The sequence below is a fragment of the Scatophagus argus genome, chromosome 6 (assembly GCF_020382885.2).
Source record: "Scatophagus argus isolate fScaArg1 chromosome 6, fScaArg1.pri, whole genome shotgun sequence".
Taxonomy (NCBI): Eukaryota; Metazoa; Chordata; class Actinopteri; family Scatophagidae; genus Scatophagus; species Scatophagus argus.
Genome location: NC_058498.1, coordinates 22,956,826 through 22,980,377, shown reverse-complemented (window position 1 = coordinate 22,980,377; position 23,552 = coordinate 22,956,826). Strand labels below are relative to the sequence as shown.

At 39.8% G+C, this 23,552-nt stretch overlaps 4 protein-coding genes across 5 annotated transcripts; 3 read left to right on the top strand and 1 right to left on the bottom strand.

The window, feature by feature from the left end:
* Window positions 1-476: 476 nt before the first annotated feature.
* On the bottom strand, window positions 477-5,800 carry uck2a (uridine-cytidine kinase 2a). 2 transcript variants are annotated; one of them, XM_046392626.1, is made up of 7 exons: window positions 5,668-5,800; window positions 3,961-4,120; window positions 3,712-3,808; window positions 2,943-3,085; window positions 2,365-2,462; window positions 2,212-2,260; window positions 477-1,634 (listed from the first exon to the last, which is right to left on the bottom strand). In XM_046392626.1, exons 2-7 carry the CDS (start codon window positions 4,097-4,099, stop codon window positions 1,498-1,500), a joined length of 663 nt encoding a protein of 220 aa, XP_046248582.1. In that variant the 5' UTR covers window positions 4,100-4,120; window positions 5,668-5,800; the 3' UTR covers window positions 477-1,497. The 2 variants fall into 2 exon arrangements, with proteins under 2 accessions (XP_046248582.1, XP_046248581.1); XM_046392625.1 differs by having other exon boundaries at window positions 5,591-5,780.
* A 507-nt stretch (window positions 5,801-6,307) lies between these two features.
* Window positions 6,308-10,153, top strand: tmco1 (transmembrane and coiled-coil domains 1). Its single transcript, XM_046392628.1, has 7 exons — window positions 6,308-6,529; window positions 7,525-7,602; window positions 7,693-7,752; window positions 7,850-7,896; window positions 8,113-8,180; window positions 8,433-8,577; window positions 9,681-10,153. Exons 1-7 carry the CDS (start codon window positions 6,460-6,462, stop codon window positions 9,777-9,779), a joined length of 567 nt encoding a protein of 188 aa, XP_046248584.1. The 5' UTR covers window positions 6,308-6,459; the 3' UTR covers window positions 9,780-10,153.
* A 975-nt stretch (window positions 10,154-11,128) lies between these two features.
* aldh9a1a.1 (aldehyde dehydrogenase 9 family, member A1a, tandem duplicate 1) lies at window positions 11,129-16,962 on the top strand. Its single transcript, XM_046392624.1, has 12 exons — window positions 11,129-11,286; window positions 11,496-11,656; window positions 12,025-12,170; window positions 12,506-12,635; window positions 12,739-12,873; window positions 12,996-13,192; window positions 13,575-13,715; window positions 13,799-13,987; window positions 14,184-14,271; window positions 14,397-14,538; window positions 15,647-15,759; window positions 16,511-16,962. Exons 2-12 carry the CDS (start codon window positions 11,515-11,517, stop codon window positions 16,603-16,605), a joined length of 1,518 nt encoding a protein of 505 aa, XP_046248580.1. The 5' UTR covers window positions 11,129-11,286; window positions 11,496-11,514; the 3' UTR covers window positions 16,606-16,962.
* A 1,892-nt stretch (window positions 16,963-18,854) lies between these two features.
* med8 (mediator complex subunit 8) lies at window positions 18,855-22,810 on the top strand. The gene is made up of 7 exons (XM_046392694.1): window positions 18,855-19,006; window positions 19,372-19,493; window positions 20,154-20,298; window positions 20,382-20,522; window positions 20,890-20,977; window positions 21,062-21,301; window positions 22,399-22,810. The coding sequence occupies exons 1-7, from the start codon at window positions 19,001-19,003 to the stop codon at window positions 22,467-22,469; spliced, it is 813 nt and encodes a 270-aa protein (XP_046248650.1). The 5' UTR covers window positions 18,855-19,000; the 3' UTR covers window positions 22,470-22,810.
* The last annotated feature ends 742 nt before the right edge of the window (window positions 22,811-23,552 follow it).

The window sequence follows — 23,552 nt, the reverse complement described above, 5'->3', positions numbered from 1 at the left end:
CTTATTTAGTTTGTATATGGCAAGAGAATAGTGTCCATCAACAGCATATGAAGAAAATCAAGCATTTTTCTTTAGTACGCATACCATGCTTACTGTATGATAATACTTTATTTTCCCAATCTCTGGTGTGAACACTCTACAGACTGAAGTCCCATGTAGAATTAGTCTGGATTTGGGACACAACTGTAGACTTGTGACCTCACATTATTACAGGGTCCCTAGTTCCTCCAAACAGACCCCTCAACTCCCTACAGCCCTGACTGCCACTGCGTTACTCGCAACATATGTAACTTCAAAGCAAGTGAAATACTCACCCTATTCTGGGTATCCACAGCATTGCACCAAGCATTCTTTTTTCTAATAATATTTGCATTTACAAGTAAAACAGAACGTGGAACATCAATTAGACTATAACTAAACAAGAAATGCATGTATATTTTTAAATCAAAAGCAAGAATTTGAAAGTGACAGATCTGTCAAGTCAAGCAAACAAAGAGTACCTGAGAACTTTATCATAAGAAAAATGTATACAAGAAGTAAACATTTACAGAATACATTTACATTGGGTATCTTGTATGTCATGACATTTTACAGCTCAGTGCATTTATTAACACTGTTTCCAGTGTGTAGGTTTACTTCTTTTGAATGAAACTTGCATACGTCTGCATCTAAGGATTCAAGTTTATGGGAATCAAAGAATAAATAATACTTTGTGGTAACTGTATTACAACATAATTGCTCTTTGTTGTTAACGTCTCAAATCAGTTACAGTAATGTCAGTATAACATGAAAATAAAAAATCAGTTTTAAGCAATTAGCCCACATAGACATTACAGAAAAATATCTTTGGTGATGACGTCATACATCAGATAATTTGAGGTGGGAATCGGTTGTTTCGTTTGACCAAGAACTAATGCAGTTTAGATTTAAACAAGACAAAGCGAGTGCAGCTTGGGGCAACATGACTCAAACACCAGAAATCTCAATCCCTTAGAACATTATTCACAAATTCTTTTCTTTAAGTCAAAATTTGTTTTACAGAAAGCTGAAGAAGGTCAGACGGTGCACCTTTAACTGCAGTGAGTGAACATAAAGCCCTGCCATCAAACAGCATGTTGCTACACTGTATTTATTGTACGTTTAAAGGCTGTAAGGTGTTCAGAAATCTTTTTTCAGACACAATAACTGCTTCTTTAGTTAGTTCCTCTGTCTGGTAAAGGCAAGCAGCAGTTTTAAATGAAATTACAAGTGAGCCCCTTTGTATTTCTCACTCTTCAATGTCATACAGTACACAAGCAAAATAGAAAAATGTAACTGAATACAAGTGCTTTAAACCAGCTCCACAAAAGTATGGTTTCACTTCAGTCCAAGCAGAAACATATCAAAAGGAGGCCTTTAGATTTCATGGCAATCACTCCTACTTTGTTAGCAATAATGTAGAGCGCATTCGGCACGTACAGGCGAACCCTTCTTCGGTTCTACGGGGCAGCACGGTGATCAGTGAGGCCGACTGCTGGACTCCATGTTTGGCTGCTTCTTTGTTGCTCCATAACCATTAATGCACCCGTTCAGCCGTTTGGTCAAACCACCATTTAGAATATCCTGGATGTGTTGGACTATGAGATTTATAGCAACTGTATGGAGAGACAGAGGGATTGCGTGGTCAGCGTTAGCCTCAGTTTGTGTCTCTCATGTTTTACCTTTAAATTTTTTGTGCTAAAGATGCTGAGCGTGGTAAACCCTGTTAGCACTGTCATTGTGAGCATGCCAGTGTTTGTCATTTAGCTCAAAGCACCGCTGTCTACCACTGCCTCATTGCTAGCATGGCTGCAAAGTCTTGTTCAAACATTGACACAAATTTATTTTTCAAAAAACTGGATGCTTACCTTTGTGACTCAATTGTAATGGTAAAAGCCTACATGAGAGGTACAAGCTGGGGCAGTATGTTATTCTTCTGCAGTTTATTTTGAATGGTTTAAAGCTCTTTTCTCAAATCAACAAAGATGTTTTGTTCTCCCAGCAGGAGGTTTTTGCTTCCTTAGTTCTTGAGAGAACACTTCCCAACTCAGAGGTCAACAATATGCGCAGCTGTGTCCTGAATGATAAGACTATTTAGACTACTGTCCCAAACATTTGGTTTCAATTTCTTTATCAGCTAAAATCTCTAATGTTCTTGAGGATTCTCAGAGTCTCAAGTGCAAAAACACTCACCAAGGTTGTCAGCTCCTCTTGGTATGATCACATCAGCATATTTCTTTGTCTGAATAGCATCAGTAAAAAAGGATAGAGGTTTGACCATGAGTCACTGCTCAGGGACGCAATGCAGACTAAGTTCAGCAGTGTTAGAAGTAGAATAGCACTTACTGGCAGACAAAACTCCTCAAAAGCTGGCTTGACAAAAGTAATGTACTGTGCTAGAACACTTTCCAAGTCCCGTCCTCGTTCACTTATATCACGCAGCACTGGAGGAAAATAAGTGAATCAAATCAACATAAAGTTAAAAGGAATTCCAGTGGTTCTACATTTTTGGAAAAACACTTATTCACTCCAGAAAATTACTGTCTGCAGCCAAGATACATCCACATAAAAACACAATGTGTCGCTTTCAAAGTTAGTTTTTTTTTTTGTACAAATTCAATGAAAATGAGATGACATGTTAATTAGTGTGTTTACGAGCTTTTAGCAGGCAGATTTTATTGCCTCCTGACAGAGCCAGACTAGCTGTTTGCTGCTTCCTACTTACAGGCTAAGCTAACCACCTGCTGTCAGCAGCTCCACATTTACTCTACAGACATGAGAGGTGTCTGTCTTCTCATTGAAAATCTTAACAACACAATGAATAAAGGTAATTCCCAAAATGTTGAACCATCTTAAATTTAGTGTCTTACTTCTTGTGTTTGAAAACTGAAGGGATTTGTCGAGTCATGCTTGTCTGGTCTCACCTCTTCGGGACAGACGTGTATCTGCATCAGTGTCCACGAACAGCTTCATTTGGAAAAAGTCTCGGATCTCTTGAGAATAGAACATCAAGATGCCCTCAAACAGCACCACATCAGCTGGGTAAACCGTCACAGTCTCTTCCTTCCTGCCGTACAAAAGACATCCACCCACACCATTACCTATTGCTGCTTACCCTTTGCAGAGTCACAAGGTGGGGTACAGTCTGGGCATGTCGCTAGTTTATTGCAGGGCTGACATATATCAAGGAAGTATGTATGTATCTCAAAAGAATGTTGTTTTTTTTTCTCCATTGTAAAACGTTAAATGTGACATTTTACTTTTAAAAGTTGCAGATTCGCTTTTTAGCTACAATGAAAAGCTAACAGTGTTAACATTTTTCTTAATAGTACCAATGCAACACATAAACAACAGTGACACAAAAGCTATTTTGCATAATATTACGATGTATGTGATTTACATAAAATTTGCATTATTAATGACCATTTCCCAAAGCTTACTGTGGTCTTTCAGCTTTTCTATTACAGTTTCCTGCCTTTTCAGCAGTTACTGATTTCCATTTATTCCAATATGCTATGAAAATAAACTTACACAAAAGGTAGAATAATGAATCTAACACAGCACACATCATATCTGCTTTAAAAGTCAATGTTAATGCCACATTATGATGCAGCTGCAACACTAGAGATGTTTGACTCAAACATGCAAATACACGCCTTTAATTCTTTGTATGACCTAATAAGACTCTTTCACCTGGAATGGGAAACAAAGTCGTAAACAGGGATGTGAACTGTTTTTCCTTCCTTGATGTCCCACAGAGTTGTGATTATGAGGTCGTTATCAAATGCATCTATACAGAGGGAAAGAGAGAATACAGTTTACATAATTTCTCTAGCAAGAGGAGATATCCTCAGTCACATACAGATTTACTGCTGGCATCGGCTCTGAATAAACAAGGCCAAAGAAGCAGGAGCAGGAGACCCGCAGCAGTTTTGGACATACCTGGGTGGTCGAAGTTGAACTGGCCCTTGAGCGCCTTGGCCTTCTGCTCTGGGGTGAGGACCCTGTAGAAGCAGTCCTGGCTGAGAATGGCCACTTGCCGCTGATGGTGATCTATCTCGTTCTGTCCCAGCATCTCCATGATCTTGCTGCACACTGATGACTACTCACACGGGAAGAATAAAGCACGCGGCATGTGATAAAATATCAGCCTTTCTGTTTTTTGGCACACAGGTGGCCATCTGTGCAAATTATGGCAACAAATAAACTTTCATTTACACTTTGTATTTAGTTTATTTGTGTATCTGTAGTATCTGTAGATATTTAAAAGCTGCAAAATTTTGATACTTGATATCATATCTGAACCTGGCAGATAAACTCACTCACGGAGAGTCACATACAAAAGACTGCAGTTATCGTGTGGAAGAACAGGTGGTTCCGTGAGCAGTTACTCCTATGGGAAAAAAGGGCATAATGCCAGGAAGTCAAACCCACAAACAACTGTCTGCTGAACCACAACCATGTTTCTGTTTATTTAATAACCTATACAATCTATCTACTGTGACCTGCACAGCCAATGTCATGTAAATTAATAGAAATAGATTCAGCTATCTTTCGAGTTTATACGTTTAAAAGGTTCCAAGTGTAACACACTGCAGCCTGGAGGAAGGACTACTGGAGTTGCTTCACTGCATCTCTGACATTTCAATTACCAAATTTGTCACATATTAAGAAGTACAGACTTTGATTTTGCCCTGGGGTGTGTATTCTGATTACCCCACCATGCAGAGCCACAGAGCAACAAAGCCAAAAACTAATGCATCCATTTCCGATGTTCAAAAGAGAGAACAGCACTTATTGATAACCTCTGAAACCATGCACAATGTTTAATGCAGAATAGAGGATGATGGTGCAGATATTAAGTCTCTCGTGGCACTGAAGATATCATTGTAATGCCAATGAGACAGTCTATGAAATGACAGCCAACAGAGAGCTTGAGACACAAGCAGAGGCAGTGGTTGCATCAGTGTCACAAAGACATCTTATACTGGATATTTTATATTCATAACAGAATCAGATATAATGATACAACAGCCACATTCCGAATGACTCTGAAAAACTGTAGTTTATTGAGGTTTGAAGGTCTATTAAAGTGTTTTATTTTTGCTGTGTGATTTGAGGCAGACCCTGCGAAGCTGATGCTAATTAACTGAATGATCTCATTTGCCACCCTTTATATCCCCTTCAGTTGAAAACAGTGGAAACAGAATAGCGACATATGGGTGCTCCTTAGTCTCATTTTCTTTCTGACAGTACTTTGTTCAGCACTTAAGACAAGGCTTGTTTTGACAATGCACATGTTCACTTGTTTTGGCAGGCAGCCTGGAGCGGCCTACATACGCTCATTACTGATCAAGCAACACAATCAGTCTGATTCATCCAACAGCAACATGCTTATTTCCCAGAGGAAAATAAAAACGCGCGTCGATGCATCTTTTTTTTTTTTCCATCTCTAAATTTCCTAACAACAATTGCATCAATCCATCTCTGTCGGCTCACACTGACAGTCTAATACAACACGGACTAATAAATAGGAAGGAATAAAATTCTCTACTATGATATGAATGCCAACCTTTCCGCTGGCTGTCCCTCCAGCCACACCAATGAGGAAAGGCTCCCGATTATTGCTCTCATTTTCGGCTTGGTCACCTGGCTTTGTCTCGCTGTCGCCCGGCATGCTTCATCTGCAGCGCGATGCGGCCCTCTGACACACGGTGGTGCCTGCGTTCCTCGTGCGCTCCTCCCATTCGACTACGACGATGATGATGACGATGACGATGAAATCACAGTTTGGTCAATTACTATATTAAAATGTGAGTGGGTAACTGTTGTATGATCAAGATTGAGCATATGGTTTAACCTTTGTGTTTAAAGGATCAAATTGTGAAACGCATCAACTTTTATTTTGAAAAGTCTAATATAAACAGAGTTTCTTCGTCTGCTAATCTAGCTCTCCATTGCCTGCTGTCAAAATTTGTCTCCATTACCACATTTTAGATAAAAATAAATTTCAGGACATTTATTTAAACGTAATTATTATAGTAGACTATTATTATAAATAACAATTATTTGGATTATTATTTTACAGTAATATAGACAAAAAAGAAACAATCTAATATCACAATTCAGTCAAAGAAACATCACAATTCAGACTAAGAAACATCATGATTCAGTCTAAGAAATTAATTAACCCAGTGTTAATTATAAAATAGATTAAACAGAACTGTTGCATTGTTTGGTCAATGTGTTTCGTGTGAATATTCAAGGTTCATTTTCCTGGTGAAGTCGGTGAACCGGAAGTACTTTTTAAATGTATGGTCTCCTTAATGCTGACATAGCCATATGAAGCAGTGATAGATCCGTGTAATGTGCTCAGGGTGTAATCTCTAATAGAAAATATACTATTTATTTCTGCGGGCCGGCAAGAGGGACACTGCCACCATGAGTACCATGTTTGCAGACACGATCCTGATCGTGTTCATCTCTGTTTGTACAGCTCTGTTAGCCGAAGGTGAGTGAAACCTTTCTGACAGTTCGACAGGTTGCAGAAGCAGGAAGGCATTTTACTATCGTCCAAGTAACAGATTGATACATTATATATTTTACACTATTTTGGAATATATTGTAAGGATAATTTGGCATACTAATATTTTAAAACTGAGTAACTGTTAATATAGGTGCTTTTAAGCACCGGCGTTTGGTAGCTAGTTAGCGAAATTAGCTAACCAAGCTAACCTTTGACGGAAATGTCTGAACATTGAACTGAACTTCCGGTACATTTTTCACAATAACAGTCTTACGAGGACCGTGGTAAACGCTTTCTGTAAAGTGAGAATAAATTAGACGGTATTCAATTCATTTCGGAAAGTCGTTCTCTGTGATGGACCTAATTATAGAGAATAGAAATGAAAATTGTCGTTTAAGTTAAAACAAGTGTTGAAACTGTATTTTTCTGACAAGTTAATATGGCTTTGATAGTGGACATTTATAGGCCTAGAATTTATTGGTATTTTCAGAACAGGTTTTGCCACATCTCCTTTGTGAAGGCAAACTTTTCCATGCTGCAGGAATGTCCAAGACTAACAATATCCATTTTGTTTGTTTTTGTGCATATGATGTTCCAAAATCACAGGCTGTGAATTCAGTTTAACATCTGACTTAGAACTTGTTCCCATAAGGAAACCACTTTATTAGTGAACACCTCCACGCATCTCTAGGGTGTTAGTGTTGCATTAGTGAGTGAGTGTGCAACATATTCTATGACAGTGTGTGTAGTTGTATATCATGATATCCATCTACAGAAAAACACAGCTGTAAATTTTCATGGAAGTTTTGCATGGTAAAATAATAAGACAGGAATGTAATAAACAAATAATGACAAATGTAGGCACTGGAAAGATCTGACATTTATATTGTCTCACATGTTGCACCATGGAAGCAGTGGTCCAAAAAAAGATGTATTATTTTTACAAAGGATCAAATACTTTCTTGTGATTCTCTCCTCAGGAATTACCTGGGTTTTAGTGTATCGGACTGAAAAGTACAAGAGGCTAAAGGCTGAGGTGGAAAAACAAAGCAAAAAACGTGAGTGACTTATACACGAATGTCACACTGCTGTTTTGCAGTTTTTCTTCAGACCGTTCATTGTATTGTCCATTGCCTGTTTGATATTAGTTGAGAAGAAGAAGGAGACCATCACAGAATCTGCAGGACGTCAGCAGAAGAAGAAAATCGGTAAGAACAACTCGGCAGAGTTAGAAGTTGGGTTTAAGCGCTACAAACGAACAGCCCTTTTCCCCTCACACTGACAGTGTTCCTGTATGTGTTACAGAGAGACAGGAAGAGAAACTGAAGAACAACAACAGAGACTTGTCTATGGTGAGAGGCAGGTTGTTTTCAGTGAATATGTAATGCCTAAGCTTAGAGCTAAATCCATAACTATGCTGTCATATAAAATGAGATATGAACAAGCTTACCTACGCGTTTAACATGACTGATATTAAAAAAAAAAAACTGTGATATTTGATTTGTGTCAACATTGTCAAACTCTAGTCAGGGACAATCTAGTCTCTAATCTGGTGTATCTGTTTGCAGGTGCGCATGAAGTCCATGTTTGCCATAGGCTTCTGCTTTACAGCTTTGATGGGCATGTTCAACTCCATGTAAGTTGATGTCACATTTTCATATATTGATTTAAAAATAAAACAAAATCCCCCCCCAAAAAAGCAGAAAACTTCAAGTCTGTTTTGGTCTCCAAAAGCTTGGAAGATTTGTTTGCATTTCACAAAAAGTAAATATGGAATATGGAACAATGAAATATATTTGTAGCGAAATCTGTTTCTTGTCACTTCTTTGTTCCACTTTTTAAACATGACCTCAAACGATCACCGTCGTCTTTTTTTTTTTTTTTTCAGCTTTGATGGAAGAGTTGTAGCCAAACTGCCATTTGTGCCGCTGTCCTACATCCAAGGACTGTCACACCGCAACCTGCTGGGCGAGGATTACACTGATTGCTCCTTTATCTTCTTATATATCCTCTGCACCATGTCCATCAGACAGGTAACCTCTACACTTGTAACAACTCTACACCGAGGGTGGGTGGATACCTGTTATCACTAGACAGTTGTGGATTTCATGGGTTGTACTGTATTGGAGGGAATCCATTTTTTTTCAGCAGAAACACTACAGTTTCTGTGCAACAAGAGATGGAAGTTGATGTCTTTTTGGCTGAACTGCAGTGGCTTGGACCACTCAGTGTCCTCTGAGGACATTGTTAGTTCAGAGAAAGACAATGATGGCTCCTAAAGGATTTAGAGTAGATTCTGGTGTAGAATCAGATATATCAGAGCTTAAGAGTATTTTTACATTGAAAGAAGAGCAAAAAATGACACTGAAGGATTTTCCAGGCAGAAAAGATGTTTTCACTCATCTTCCATCTGACTTTGGTCTCTGCTGCTAGGGCTCTTCCATTACATCTTATGATTCCTTGATCTGATTGGTTGAGCGTAGCTTGTGACAGACGGTGATAGATAAATTCATCCAGTCACCGGTAAAATTATTATTTTTTGAAAGTCCCTGCCCTTTTCCAAACTGTTTGCAAGAACGGCCTCTTGGGATGCTAAATTTTAAGCATGCTAATCCTTAGCATATTAACATCCTGATATGTTTGCTATCAGAATAAACCCTTTGAGATACATTATCCAGTTTTCCAGTGGAAGTTTAAATGCATTATATCTGATTTAGACAGCAATATGCCTTTTCCTCTGGTCCCACCATCAGGTCAAGCATTAAGAACTGTAGAACAGCAAAATTGCCACCTATTGAATTTTCTCATAGACAACAATATTGTTGCATTGTTGAGTATGAACAGTCTCATAAACCACTAGTGTGGCTATAGAATTCAGCCTTGAAATCCATACATAAATTAAGTGTTAATCACACCACCAGTGGAAAACACAGATTGGAAAGGGACATCAGCCATCTCAGCGTATTGACGTTTGTATTAAACATTAACCTCATTGAACTCCCAGTGTATAACAGCCATCTATCTCATGATTCTAGCATCCTCAAAAGGATGAAGCTTGTGTAATTCTAGATTTTTCTTATGTCAGCAATGTCCAGGAAAAGACCGTGGTTCTGAGAGTGTTGTGTCTTTCCTCCAGAACATTCAGAAGATGCTCGGTCTCGCACCCTCCAGAGCTGCAACGAAACAGGCTGGAGGATTCCTGGGACCCCCTCCCCAAGCAGCTAAGTTTTCCTAATCAGCAGGCGGGTTCGACAGTGCTGTTCCCACACCCGGACTGTGTGCAGTCATGGATCCCGCATCAGAGCACAGACACAACTCTTCCTGCAGCGCCAGAGCAAACGTATTATCCTGTTGCAGCTACACTACCTTCTGTTGGATTGTGTTTTTGTTATTTAACTTTGACCCTCTCACTTAGAAATTAGAGAAAAAAAAAGTTGTTCTTAATTATGTTGATTACCAAAGGATACAAATGTCTCCCCCGTATGCAGCACATGCCATACATTGTTTTGGGATTTTAATGATTAACTACCACAATCTCATCTGATCTTTTTGTCAGTATTAGTGTATGTATCTTCATTTCTTACATATTAATAAAGTTTTATGAATACACTCCTGATGAGTTTTTAATTTTTAATGAATTGAATCATTTATGTCCCTTTTTACTCCCCCTTTTGAAAGCAGAATTCCCTGTGTACAGTTTGCCCTGTCAGTCTAACCTAACAATAATGAAGGTCTTTTTCACAGCAGGTGTTAGACCTACTGATAACAATGCTTAATGCTTAGTCTGTGCTATTTAGGTGTCCCAGTAAGCCCTGAGCGTTTGACTTTTTTACAACATGATTTGAACATAATTAAAATTATAGCTTCAAATAACAACAGTGACTACCTGAAAGGACTTATGAAAATAACGTACTGATATGGTATTGTGGAGTATTAGCATTAAAAAATATAAAAGTATGGCCCATTTCAGAGCAACATATGGAAGCTTCACTAAAACCACAGCTGGTAAAAGTGAGGGTAATTTTAAATTACTGGGTTGTTTAATTTTGTTGTTCAGTTGAATTTATGAGTTTGTTATATTTTGTATAATTTGTATAATAATAAATCTGAATCTGCAAAGTAGAGAGTAAAGCTGTCTAAGTAAATGTAGCAAAGTAGAAGGTACAATTTAAAAATAATAATAATCACCTCAAAATTATACTAAGATACACGACCAAATGTACTCCGTTACATCCCACTGCTGTTTGTGGTGGTTTGTGCTGAGGCGTTCACAGACTCATTCCCCCTCTGTAAATTCAGAACTTGTCAGGATTGTTCGAAACATTTCTTTACCGTATACAACAAATTATAACACATTCAATTGTAAATGTAAATTTTCTCAGAATATTTCAGCAACTGTTTCAGTGGTGGCACATATAATATAAACAAAGGAAGTTGAAGCTGAATGGCCTTTTTCATATTGATGCGATGCTGAGTTCTCCAGTCCTGAGCAGGACATGCGGATAATAAATGAGTGGACCTTTCTTTTTACGTTTTTCTGTTATAAATGCATTTAACTTTCTACGTTTATTATAGAAAACGTCGGTCGCATTGACTTGTCAACTTAGACAATGGCGATGAGACGCATTCATGGGCCGTAGTATGAATAAGGCGTGTCCTATGTGGTTATGGGGGCGTGAAATGTCCTGTAGAAGTGGCCTGACATCGCAGTTACATTCAGTCCGTCTGCTAAAGCATTAACGGTAAGGATGCAACAGTTCTGCTTTGTCTATTAACTGTTTAAAACTATCTGCGTATGCGCTCGTGTGCTGCTGTTGCTCGTGCTAGGTTAGCTAATTGCTTATGCGCTATCGGCTAACTCACTTGATGTTCTGAATTGTACTCTTCACAGCCAGGTTAACTAATTTTGCTGTGTTTTGCTGCTGCTGTGTTATTCCCTGTGGTCTTGCAGGTCCTCCACCCCTCTGAAAATGGCCATGTCTATTCTCGACACCATGCCCGGAGCCTCCACGGGAACCGTTGTAGTCACCGATCATCTGAATTTCTGGGATGGGAAGCGTGTCAAACCCAGGCAGGACAAAAACGCAGAACCCGTGTTTGAACCAGCGACTGGTAAATAGCGAACACTGAAGTCTGGTTCGTTATTGAATGCTTAATATCTTCATTCTCAGCAGTGGCATATGTGGACAAATGTAAGAATGTCCTCTTTAAAGGTCCATAGTTTCGTGGCACATAACTGTGCAGCGAGGTCACATGAGCACACGCTGTTGCGTAACTGATAGCCTCCCCTACTTCTTCTCTGGTGGCGTTTTGTTCTTAAATCAGTGTAGTTTAAAGTAAAACTCTGATAAACCTTTTTTTGTTGCATTTGTTAACGTGTTGTGATTAATACAGTAACAAATATAAAATTAATTGATTTAATCCTTGTGACTTTTCTGAGTGTTCAGCCAGTCTGTACTCTGTTGATGTTGTTTCCGCAGGCCGTGTCTTGTGTCAGATGGTCCCCTGTGGGTCTGAGGAGGTGGATGAGGCCATGAAGAGCGCGCACAGTGCCTACCTGAAATGGAGCAAGATGGCAGGCATGGAGAGGGCTCGGGTGATGCTGGAGGCGGCGCGCATTATCAGGGTGAGATGGTCAAGCTGTTGAGTCAGTACTGTCTGCATAGCTGGGAGCTAGCCAGTCTGATTTCAGTGTTGCACAACACAAATTGGAGCTGACTGTTGAAAGACACTAGTTATTCATTAAAAGGGCAAACTTGGCTCCTTCCTCCACTGCTGCCCTACATTTGCACAAAATAAACCTTTTGTATGTCTGTGTCCCTTCTTTGATGTCGGACATGTGATAATGTTAACTCAATCTGCTACTGTTGTTGCATAATCTGAAAGCTGTATACTTGTTTTACAAAGTTCTGTCAATGTTTTGTATTCCAAGCTTTTTTTCTTTTATTTCACTGATGATAGGAAAGAAGGGAGAATATTGCAAAGCTGGAAGTGATCAACAATGGCAAGTCCATCACTGAAGCACTGGTGGATATTGATGTTGCCTGGCAGTGCATTGAGTACTATGCTGGCCTGGCTGGTACACTTTCAGGTGGGTGCACCCACACTTTCTTTAGTATCAAAAACGTGTGATTTTGCAAAAGTTCCAAAACTTTGTGTTGTGTTGTTTTAAAATGATCTTTCATCCATTCAAGGTCAGCACATCCAGCTTCCCGGTGGAGCATTTGCTTACACCAGGAGGGAGCCCCTTGGAGTTTGTGCTGGAATTGGTGCGTGGAATTACCCCTTCCAGATTGCGTCATGGAAGTCTGCTCCTGCGCTGGCGTGTGGTGAGTTTGTGACTGTGTGTATTACCGCAATATCGCAAGATTTAAGATCGTAACTTCTACCTGTTTGCCCCCTAATCATAAACAGCCCATAACTTGTAGTGGTAATACCTGCTTGTCTTTAGGTAATGCCATGGTGTTTAAGCCCTCTCCAATGACTCCTGTGACTGCTGTTATACTGGCTGAGATTTACAAGGAGGCCGGTGTGCCCGATGGCCTCTTCTGTGTGGTACAAGGTGGAGCAGAGACCGGCACTTTGCTCTGCCATCACCCAATGGTTGCCAAAGTCTCTTTCACCGGCAGCGTGCCAACAGGAAAAAAGGTACAGAGACCAATACGATGCTATGATTTTAACATAGAGTTGCTAAACGTAACTTCAGTAAACACGGTTGTCATTTAAGTCCAGACAGTAACTGTACGCCATGTCCCTGTTGATACCTAAAGAAAAGTTCCTTTGTCATTGTGTGGCAAAGCATCTGTGAGTTCGCGCTGCGTTAGTACATAACCATTACAATAATACCACTTTAATAATTCATATACATATATAGCCTGCAATTGATTACGTAAATTTTTCAAAACAATGCATGGTTTTTGATTTGATGAATGGAAACTAGTGGATAACTGGGAAGAAAAAAAAAACCTAAACGTGTTTTGGAAAACATATTGCAGTAAGGTCAAGTATTGTCCCTTTGTGTTCTCCTCAGGTCATGGAAATGTCTGCAAAGGGGGTGAAGCAGGTAACTCTGGAGCTTGGAGGAAAATCTCCGCTCCTTATCTTCAAAGACTGTGAGCTGGAGAATGCAATTAAGGGAGCACTCATGGCAAACTTCCTGACACAGGGGCAGGTGAGACAGCTCTGTCAGTTATGTATTGTGTTATATGATGCCAAGCCGATTGACAGATTAATATTTCTCTTCGCATTGTGTAGGTTTGCTGCAATGGGACCAGGGTGTTTGTACAAAGAGAGATCTTGCCTCAGTTCCTGGAAGAGGTGGTGAAGAGGACAAAGGCCATTCCTGTGGGCGACCCTCTGCTCGAGGGCACCAGAATGGGAGCACTGATCAGCAAACCACAGCTGGAGAAAGTACTGGGATATGTCAGTCAGGCCAAGAAAGAGGTGGGTCAATAATCATTTGATCATTAGATCAAAGGAACCTTTAATGGTCCCCGCAGGAAAATTAAGCAACTGTGGAGAGGCATTTATCTGAGCGTTAATCAGCTGCGATAGCACCTTCAAGACTTCCACTGCACCTCAAAGCAGTTCCATGAAGTAGTAGTTCCCATAATCATTTGACAAATATGTCTGTTACCAGGGAGCCAGGGTGCTCTGTGGAGGAGAGCCTTTGGTCCCCAGTGACCCCAAACTGAAAGGGGGCTATTTCATGTCACCCTGTGTTCTTGGTAAGCCTATGCGATGTGTCACAAACTACCGACTTATGTCATCGCATAACCTGACTGAGTTCTTTCCACTGCCTGCATGTTTTGTATGCACTCTATGTCACATCCAGTCCTTTCTCCCGGCACAGATAACTGCAGAGATGACATGACCTGTGTGAAGGAGGAGATTTTTGGCCCAGTTATGTCTGTGCTGCCTTTCGACACAGAGGAAGAAGTGATCCGGAGGGCAAACAACACCACCTTTGGACTGGCCTCTGGAGTCTTCACCAGGTGAGCGAGGAGGGCACTTGAGTTTGTCATGACTCAGCAGTTTTACAATGCAGGTGGTTTGCTAGTGAAGATAATGAGGCTATCGTCAAGATTTCAATCAAAAAAACGAGCCGTTGTCGTGTAGGCTCAGAGCAAAGACTCAAAGCCACACCACAGTAATTTCTAAGTTTTAGCTGTGTCCAATTGTTCTGGAAAATCTTCCCTCGAAGTCCAGTAGAATCATCAACAGGAGACAGGATTCTGAGCAGCAAAGACTTTAATGCCGGCAAAAAAGGGAAAAACCGTTCACAAAGCACACTAGGTACACATGAAGGGTCTCTCGTAGAATGACTGGTGGCTTCACATTATATACCTTAAGGTCTGGACCTTTTCACACCTATTGTCTATCCCTTTATAGGTTTCTCTTTTTGTCCTGAATTGGATGGTGTCTTTTACACCATTAGGTTTTCTGGGGACTTTCCACTGACCTCATCTTGCACCTGTTTATTTATTATTTTTATTTTTTTATGTGCTTGTGTGCAAGTTACACCAGTAGCTTCTGTGCACAATCTTCATGTGCCCCTCTGGGCTGCGCTTCTGTGTACAGGTTACACCAGTAGCTTCGGTACACAGTCTTCATGTGCCTCTCTGGGCTGCCTTCCAGTTTTTTTGCCTAAGTTTTGGCTGGTAGCAGACACCATTATCTCCAAGCCTCTTCCTGTGCTATTTTTTAAAAATAATTGTTTTATGCCGGACAATGTATAGCTACCATAGACAGTGTTTCACTACCATAAAACAGTTTATATAATTACAGTTTTGCCTTCTATAGCTTACAGGCCCTTAACCAGTTGTATCCTTTTAATACCGCTGTATCTTGCTTTTCTTTCATTCTTAATGGAAAGATAACATGACTACTGCATGCTATCGTATTGCAGTGCATACTATAACTTTAGCTCATCACAACTTACATAGAAATTATACCACACAGTTACAGAGTGGAATTTGCTCTGCAATAGCCTCAAATGTTGGAGAGGCAGATGAACAAGCATTTTAACTTTGTGAACAAGCTGCATGCAGACTACTGACTTGTTTTGTGTTTAAAATTTGAAATCCTTTCCTTTGCCCACAGGGATATTTCTCGAGCCCATCGTGTGGCTGCGAACCTCGAGGCAGGGACCTGCTTCATCAACAACTACAACATCAGCCCTGTTGAAGTGCCATTTGGAGGATACAAGAATTCAGGTAGGATGTTAAAAGGTTAAGGAAACAGTTTACCCAAAAAATGAAAATTCAATCATTATCTACTCACCTGAAAAGTTTCTTAGTCCACAAACATTTCTGGAGCTTCACGAAAACAAAACAGCATTGCACCCGAGGACGAGTTTTACAACATAAATAAACAACCCATAAAAGCGTTCGCAGCCTGATAGGGCTGAAGGGGGTGCACAAGGTCAAACATGCACATTCGTGTCACTAGATAAGTTTGAGAACTTGCATTCTTCATTCACTTGCTTGTAACACATCTCATCTCGCGACGTCATTCATGCACGTTCAAGCCACCAGTTCAAATGTGGACGCATGATATTCCCATAGCGGCTTTGATGAAGATTTTGAATTTAAATGGGGTGTAAATAACATCAGTTCAAGATCGTGAGGGCTTCCAAAGGCTTTTAAAACAAGTACCCACCTTCTTCAGTTGTCAAGAAGAATGCTGCAATGTTGTTTTACTGTGAAGCTCCGGAAGTATTTTGTGGACTAAGAATCTTCTTCTGATTCTATATTGGCAAGGGGGTGAGTAGGTAATGACTGAATATTCAGCTTTGAGTGAACTGTTCCTTAGAATTACCACTTTTGTTATTATAAATGCAAAGAAAACACTTTGCATAGCATGTACTTCATTCAGTTACGTGACCTGAATTTCCTTTGCTGAATGACAGCGGGGTAACATGTCAGAACAGGCAGTGTTCACTTTATCTGTACTGTACTTTGGCAGGCTTTGGCAGAGAGAACGGCCAGGTGACAATCGAGTACTATTCCCAGCTGAAGACTGTGGTGGTGGAAATGGGCGACGTTGAGAGCCTCTTCTAAACTCCTCTCACCAAATTTACACCGCTGTGCCCGCACTGGGAATTAAAACACTTCACGTGTACCAGCCGTGCATGTTTGGCACGCCCTCCTTTGCACAGTGTCCGCACTGTATCTGTGTACTTGGAGAAGTCTGTTTCTTACCTGTTTTCTACTTATTTTTCCAGAAGGTGAACCTGCTTAGGTAATGAGCAAATATGCCCTGATGCTGGTGTTTGTGTGGAAGTAGAACCAAGAGCCTTAATTAGAGATTTAGTGTGTAATGAAAGATATTAGAAGAAAATAACTAATAAACAGCTTGTGTCAGATTTCTACACTAAATGCTGAACATATTTTCTTGAGATAAAAGGCTTTAGATAAGAAGTGTTTTTCTGTTTGCTTGTTGGTTCTGAATTAAAAGTGACGTGTAGGGGGCACACTATATTAATTCTTTTTCCTTAGTAACAACTGACACACATACTAAGCATATAGAATATTCACACTTTTACAAATATCTAAAAGCTCCATATTCATTTTTGCCAATATCCTAATATGACATTTCAATATCACCACGTGAAACTTCCAGTAGTACATTCTACCTGTCATAGCTGAGGATGCATGTATTCCCTGGTTCATCTTTAGGCAAGGATCACATAAGAACAGTTACTACTTGTTCACTATTACCATGTTATTAAACACACAATTCATAAACTGTTCCCACGTACCTGCAATTGACAAATGAAAGCATGATTTGCTTTATCTCAAATGTTGAACCTGTGTCCATGTTCTGCACTTATTGTAGTATATTTCTGACCCTCTGTCATCCCTCCCTCCACTCCTTTCTCTAATGAACTGCTTCGGTCGCTCTGGACACACTTAGTGTTCCATTAATTGAAGAGTCTTCGTCCCTCTTACACATAGCTTGCATCCTCTTTTTCTAAAGTCTTTTCAAGTCATCACTTTGAAATGGCCAAAACCCAGTTCACTTCTTTGGGACTGTCTTTCCAAGTAAATGTTATGCTATTATTAAACATGAGCAGTTAGGCAAGCTTAAGAGAGATCTCAGATTTTGGAGATCTCTGCAGTTCTGTCTTACAGTGATGTAAATACAATTGAAATTGTCTCTCATCGCAGGTTTATGTTCTGTATTTATTTCAGAACATTCCCATTTATCTTTCCTTCTTATTTTTTTTTTTTAACAAACTTGATTCAATAATAAATTGTCTGAGGGTATTTGAACCAATTTGGTTGAGAAGAAGTTTGTTCAGTGCTGAGTAAAAGTTGTTTTTTGAAATTATTGATTTGGCCACATAAACTCTAATGACTTTCCTCAATGTAACATGAAAACATGAAGAACTCATATGAATCTTTACTCGCAGATAATCCATCCTCAGTTAGTAGTCCTGCTTCAGGAAATGTCCCACAACTGAAATGATTGTTACTTTTTTAGGCCATTTAAGATGCGTATTTGCAGATCTTTATGGTTTCTCACATATGCCGCTCACATATATACTATTCTAGTAAGAGAAACACATTATTACCAAAGGCTTTATTCTTGCAAGCAGTTCAGCCAGCTATTTAAAATTACCAACATCAGACTTTGGGCTTTTCATTGATAAAAATGTTGGGTTTAACCCAAAATCCAACAACAAATCTACTATGGAAACAAAATCATTGTAAATAGTGATTCATGGAGCTCTAAAACGTCTTCATGTGGAGGTCCAAGCCTAAATTTTTGCTATTGTTCAATGTGAGGTTAATAGCATTAATATAACAATATGTATTCCCTTTTCGAATTCATTCTAACCAATAATATTGAGTGTGGTGCCTCTCTGTGGCTGCTGTTGGAACTACAACACAGCAGTTCATCACAGCAACTTCAGCTTCATGATGGTGAGTTGTAGTAACAGCAGCATCCATGATGTGTCCTGCATCACTGTCTCATGCTTCTTATTTAGATTATTATCTCGGTAAACACTTTCCTAATGGGTTTGTGTTCCCAGTTTCTAGTTTCATGTCTTCTTCAATACAGCGTGATGTCCATTTTGGAAATTATTGTCCCATTGAGAGTAAAAACAAATCACATATGCGTGCTTTATGGCGTATCTGCTTTGTAATTTTCAAGTCATTTCCACAGTGTGTCCTCGGTTTCTCAGTCAGATCCAACCAAGATGGAGGCATAGCAATGCTTATTTTCCCAGCAACCCAGCTTACTTTTATATACTAAAGTCATTGTTTTTGATGTTTTCCCCAAATATTTGTTTATGCCTGTGTAGTGAAAAGTAATGCAAATCGTTAACGAAGAACAATGTTCTTGAATTCAAATTTAGAACACGTGCTTTTATTTTGACACCACGAACCGGAAGTCCTTCTATATTTGATTGGTTTGAGCGTTTCTTCATTGCTTTGCAGTTTAGCGATGCAGGTAATGTAATTTTAACAACCAGATATTGTAAATTACAGCATGAGCCTTTGTTATACTACCGCATTCAGTGGCATTTTGACTGATGCTTTAGTTTTATATATGGTGCTCCTGGTTTACTTATTTGTAGGGCTAGCATTAGCTATCATTAGCTTGCTAAGGTAACACTAAAAGCTAACCTGGGTTAGTACGTGTTTAGCTAGTTTTATATCACATATCTAATATAACAATAAAGTAAACTTCGATGTGAATTTGAAGTATTATTAATTTGACTAACTTCTGATTCCCACACACTATTTTTAGGATAGTTGGTAGTGAATTAGGCATTTTGTTCACAAGAAAGAGCTTCTCCCTTTCCTTTCTCCCAGCAACGAGAAGAGAAACAGTTGGAAGCGTCGGTGGAGTCGCTCATCTCTCGGGTGGCACACGTCAAAAACGCTCTTCACAGTTTCATTTACAAGCTGGAAAATGAATATGAGCGATTAACGTGGTAAGTACAACGTTTTACTAAATAGTCGTGGATCTCAGTCTTTGCAGTTGAAAATAAAGGGGAACGTTCTCTAAATACACGTCAGTTTATAATTAGCGCACCGTAGCCAACAGTGTTCTTAAGGTGAACTACATCAAGACTTCTTGCTCTACTTTTTGTTAAGTTGTTGACACTTTTGGCATTTTTATTTGACGTGTATCTGTCAAAATGTATTGCATTGGAATGCAGGGCCTCCGAATGGTCCTCATATCCCAGCCACAGAAACTTTACTCACATTGTACATGCTAGCTTCAACATCTGATCACAAATCTCTCTATGGTCTCTGGTCAAATTCTCAAGTTAAGATTGAATTTCGTTACATTACAGAAACAATATCAGAATCATTGTTTAGTGTGGGTTTTGTGTCTGTCTTTATTGTTGATGGGTAATGAAACATCATACCCCATGCCTACCACGTTTACTCACTGTCTAATTTCATCAGTAAATGAGTAAGTTAGGACTATTATAAACCTGGTCAGTGGAAGGAGTGAGGTGAAACAACTTCACACATGTGACCCCCATCATGTTTTGACATCAAAATGTACAGAGTTTAGTTTAAAGGATGTCCTCTGTGGATTGCTTTTTTCTGTAACAGGGCTGTCATGTGTGTTTTTTATTCAGGCCTTCTGTTTTGGACAACTTCGCTCTTCTATCTGGTCAACTGAACACTATCAATAAACTGCTCAAGAATGAGAAGACGCCATCCTTTCGCAGTCAGGTTATAATACCGCTGCTTCTGTCTCCAGACCGAGATGAGGATTTAGCGGTGAGTCAATCAAAGCCATTGACTGATGTTTTTCAGCGCTCTCTCTGACTTGTCCATTAACCTCCTATGCTTGTTCCTTATAGAAACTCACAGAGCAGCGTGTCCCAGTGTTCAGCCATGAGATTGTGCCGGACTACTTGCGGACCAAGCCTGATCCAGAGGTGGAGGAACAGGAGAAACAGCTGAGTGCAGATGCAGCACGAATCGGCCCAGACGTTGCACAGGTTAGTTAAATATCATATGGACTGACTGGATTGTTTCTGTCCTCCTCATATCTGACAGTATTAAGCAGATTTGCTGTGACATTGGAATGGGCAATCTGATGAGACTGAGATCAATATTAAAGGTCTACGATATTCTTTTAAGACAAATTGTAAAGATTGCAGTATTAATGTCCTCTTACTTATGTTTCCAAACTTCACATCACCTCAGTGACTATAACATCTGTGCTACACGAACAAATCAAGTTTGCGTTGAAATAGCTTGCTAGATCGCCAACCCCTAATGTAGCAGTAGTCATTTACCTTACACTGCTTACATCGGTAGAGTATTTTGCATTGTTAACCCCCCTGGTAAATTTTTCATAAACAGAAACAGATCCAGACATTGAATAAACTGTGTTCCAATCTGCTAGAGAAGCTCAACAATCCTCGTGAAGACAGAGATGCAGAAAGTGCAGGTATGTTGCACATTCATTGTTCAGATTATTTATCTGTTTTCTACATTTAGGTATGTTTACTTTTATGAGTTTTTGTTTTTCCAGCGATAAGACAGAACAAACCTTCTTTTAACCCCGCCGACACGAATGCATTGGTTGGAGCTGTCGCATTTGGAAAGGGGCTTTCCAAATGTAGGCCTCCGGGTCCGGTCGCCCCTGGACATCCAGGACAAGGGCCCATGATGAGTGGAGGTCCAACCTTACAGCAGGTCACCATTGGTGGTGGCTCTGGCCAGCAAGCAGGTATGGGAGGACCTGTGGCTCCACAGCAGCAAGGGCAGCCAGGTAGGAAACCCAGAGAGCTGTGTTAGCTGTGTGTTTCACCTCACCTCTCTGAGTGTTTGGATTCCTGCACTGATATTAGTTGATGGTTACATTTCTGTATTTTAGAATATGACTGAATTTGAGGTGGACACGGTTTTTACGTGAAACATCTTTGCCAATGTTGTAATTTAATAAATACAGTCAGAAGATTATGATTACACCACAGTTTAAAACCCTTTCACAAATCATTTAATCACAGCAGACAGGGTAAAAGCTGAATAAATTGATCTACCAGTAATAATTTATTCAGTCAGAATGAATGTTATGTGACTTCCTGTATAAAGAGGTGCTGCTGCTGTTGACACCCACATTTTAAATTGACATTAAATGAAATGATGCACAGCTTTTTTGCTTTTTTTTTTCTGTAACCTGTCAAAATTTCACAACATGTTTTCATCTAATGTGATTAGCTTCAGTTTGTTTTTGTTGATGTTTAGCCTTTCAAAAACATGATATGAACATGACATGACATAAAATGCGACAAGTTATTCAGAACCTCCCAGCAGAGGCTTTGAATGTTGAAAATGACATTTTTTACAGCCCTAAAAGTATCAAATAAATTTAAACTTAAACTTCAAACCTTTATTGTCAGTATATTTTTACATAAAGAAAAATTCTTTTGTGCATTTAACCCATCACTGATTGAACACACACATGCAACATGCGGGGAGACACACAGGAGCAGTGGGCTGCGGTTTCAGTCGCCCGGGAGCATGCCTTGCTCAAGGGCACATCAGTGGGCTAATGGAGGGGGGACATTGATCAATCACTCCACCACACCCAATTTTTTTTCCTGCCAGTCCGAGGGAAGGGGGGAAGACCCTCCAGACACAAGCAGCTTCTCCAACCTCGAGGCCACCTCAAAATGACCCTTGATATGTGCTGTTGTTCTGTAGATTACTGAGGAAACATGGCAGACATTGTAATCGAATACCCTCCTGTGCTTTCATTACGTCCAGTTATATCAAAGCCGCTTTGAACCACTGTTGATTTCTTTCATTTTACCTGGAATAATAATCTGTACTGATGTGCTTTTTTTTCTCTCTATCTTTTCTCAGGAAAAATGCCAAGCAGCATCAAGACAAACATCAAATCTGCGTCCAGCTCAATGCATCCGTACAACAGATGAACTCCTTACTTATTTCTTTATCCAACATTTGTCACATTTCTCACCTACAGGAATGACAGCAGAATGTTCAGTCTGATGAACCGAATTATTTTTATGGAAAGGATGAAGCTCTACAAAGTCTGCTCTTTAAAGCTGTTACGCTGCCACTCTTATTGTTGAGTGAAATGATCTCAAACATAAATATTTGCGTGGATCAGGATACATATTTTCATATTTGAATCAATGTCTGAGACTTGGTGTAGGAGCCACTAGATGGCAGTGTGTCATCATTTGTTGGATTGTAACAGCTTGTATTTTTGAACTGAACTGACTCCTTCAATAAAATATGTAGTAAAAAACTACTTGGTTGTGGTATTTTAATTGTAAATTAATACAGTGAAGATCCAGATTGTCTTTGTACTTGTGTACAAATTTTCAAAAATAACTTTTGCTTCCTTTAATCCTAAACAAGTAAACTGTGACAGTGGTTTGTCAGTGGTGCTAGTTGTTTATTTATTTATTCTTTTACAGGTGGTTACACAAGTGTGTATCAAAACCATAAGCTTGTTGTAATTGCTTTGACATGTTAGGGACACTGTGCATCAAATGACCATCCCAACATTTCAGATATACACCATGATGTCCGTTCAGTATTTCTGCCGGTTTCTTCTTCTCTTGCTTCCCTTTGCCCATTTTGCTGCAGAGCCAAAGGTGAGAATAATGAGGGTGGACGTTGCTCTGTGTGGCCTGATAATGTCAAAGTGTTTAAGGGGGCAAATGAGGAAGTATCGGTGCTGACGTGTGAGGGGGGCCTCTCTCCATGCTTTCTCTCTCTGTCCACTCCAATCCCTGTCCTGCTGCACAGCACAGTAACGGTGCTGCTGTCACAGCATGCAGGCCCATGGCTGACCTACATACACCCTCTGTCCCCAAACAGGCAGACGCCTCGCTGTGTCAGCCACCATGGTCAGATGCTCTGCTGAGACAGCTCAAAGCTGCACAAGGTCACACTTGCGTCCACAGATGAGGTCTAAATTATAAACAAAGACCTAACAGGCAACATCCTGTAAACTTTGGAAAAAGAAGAGGTGAACTGAGTGACTT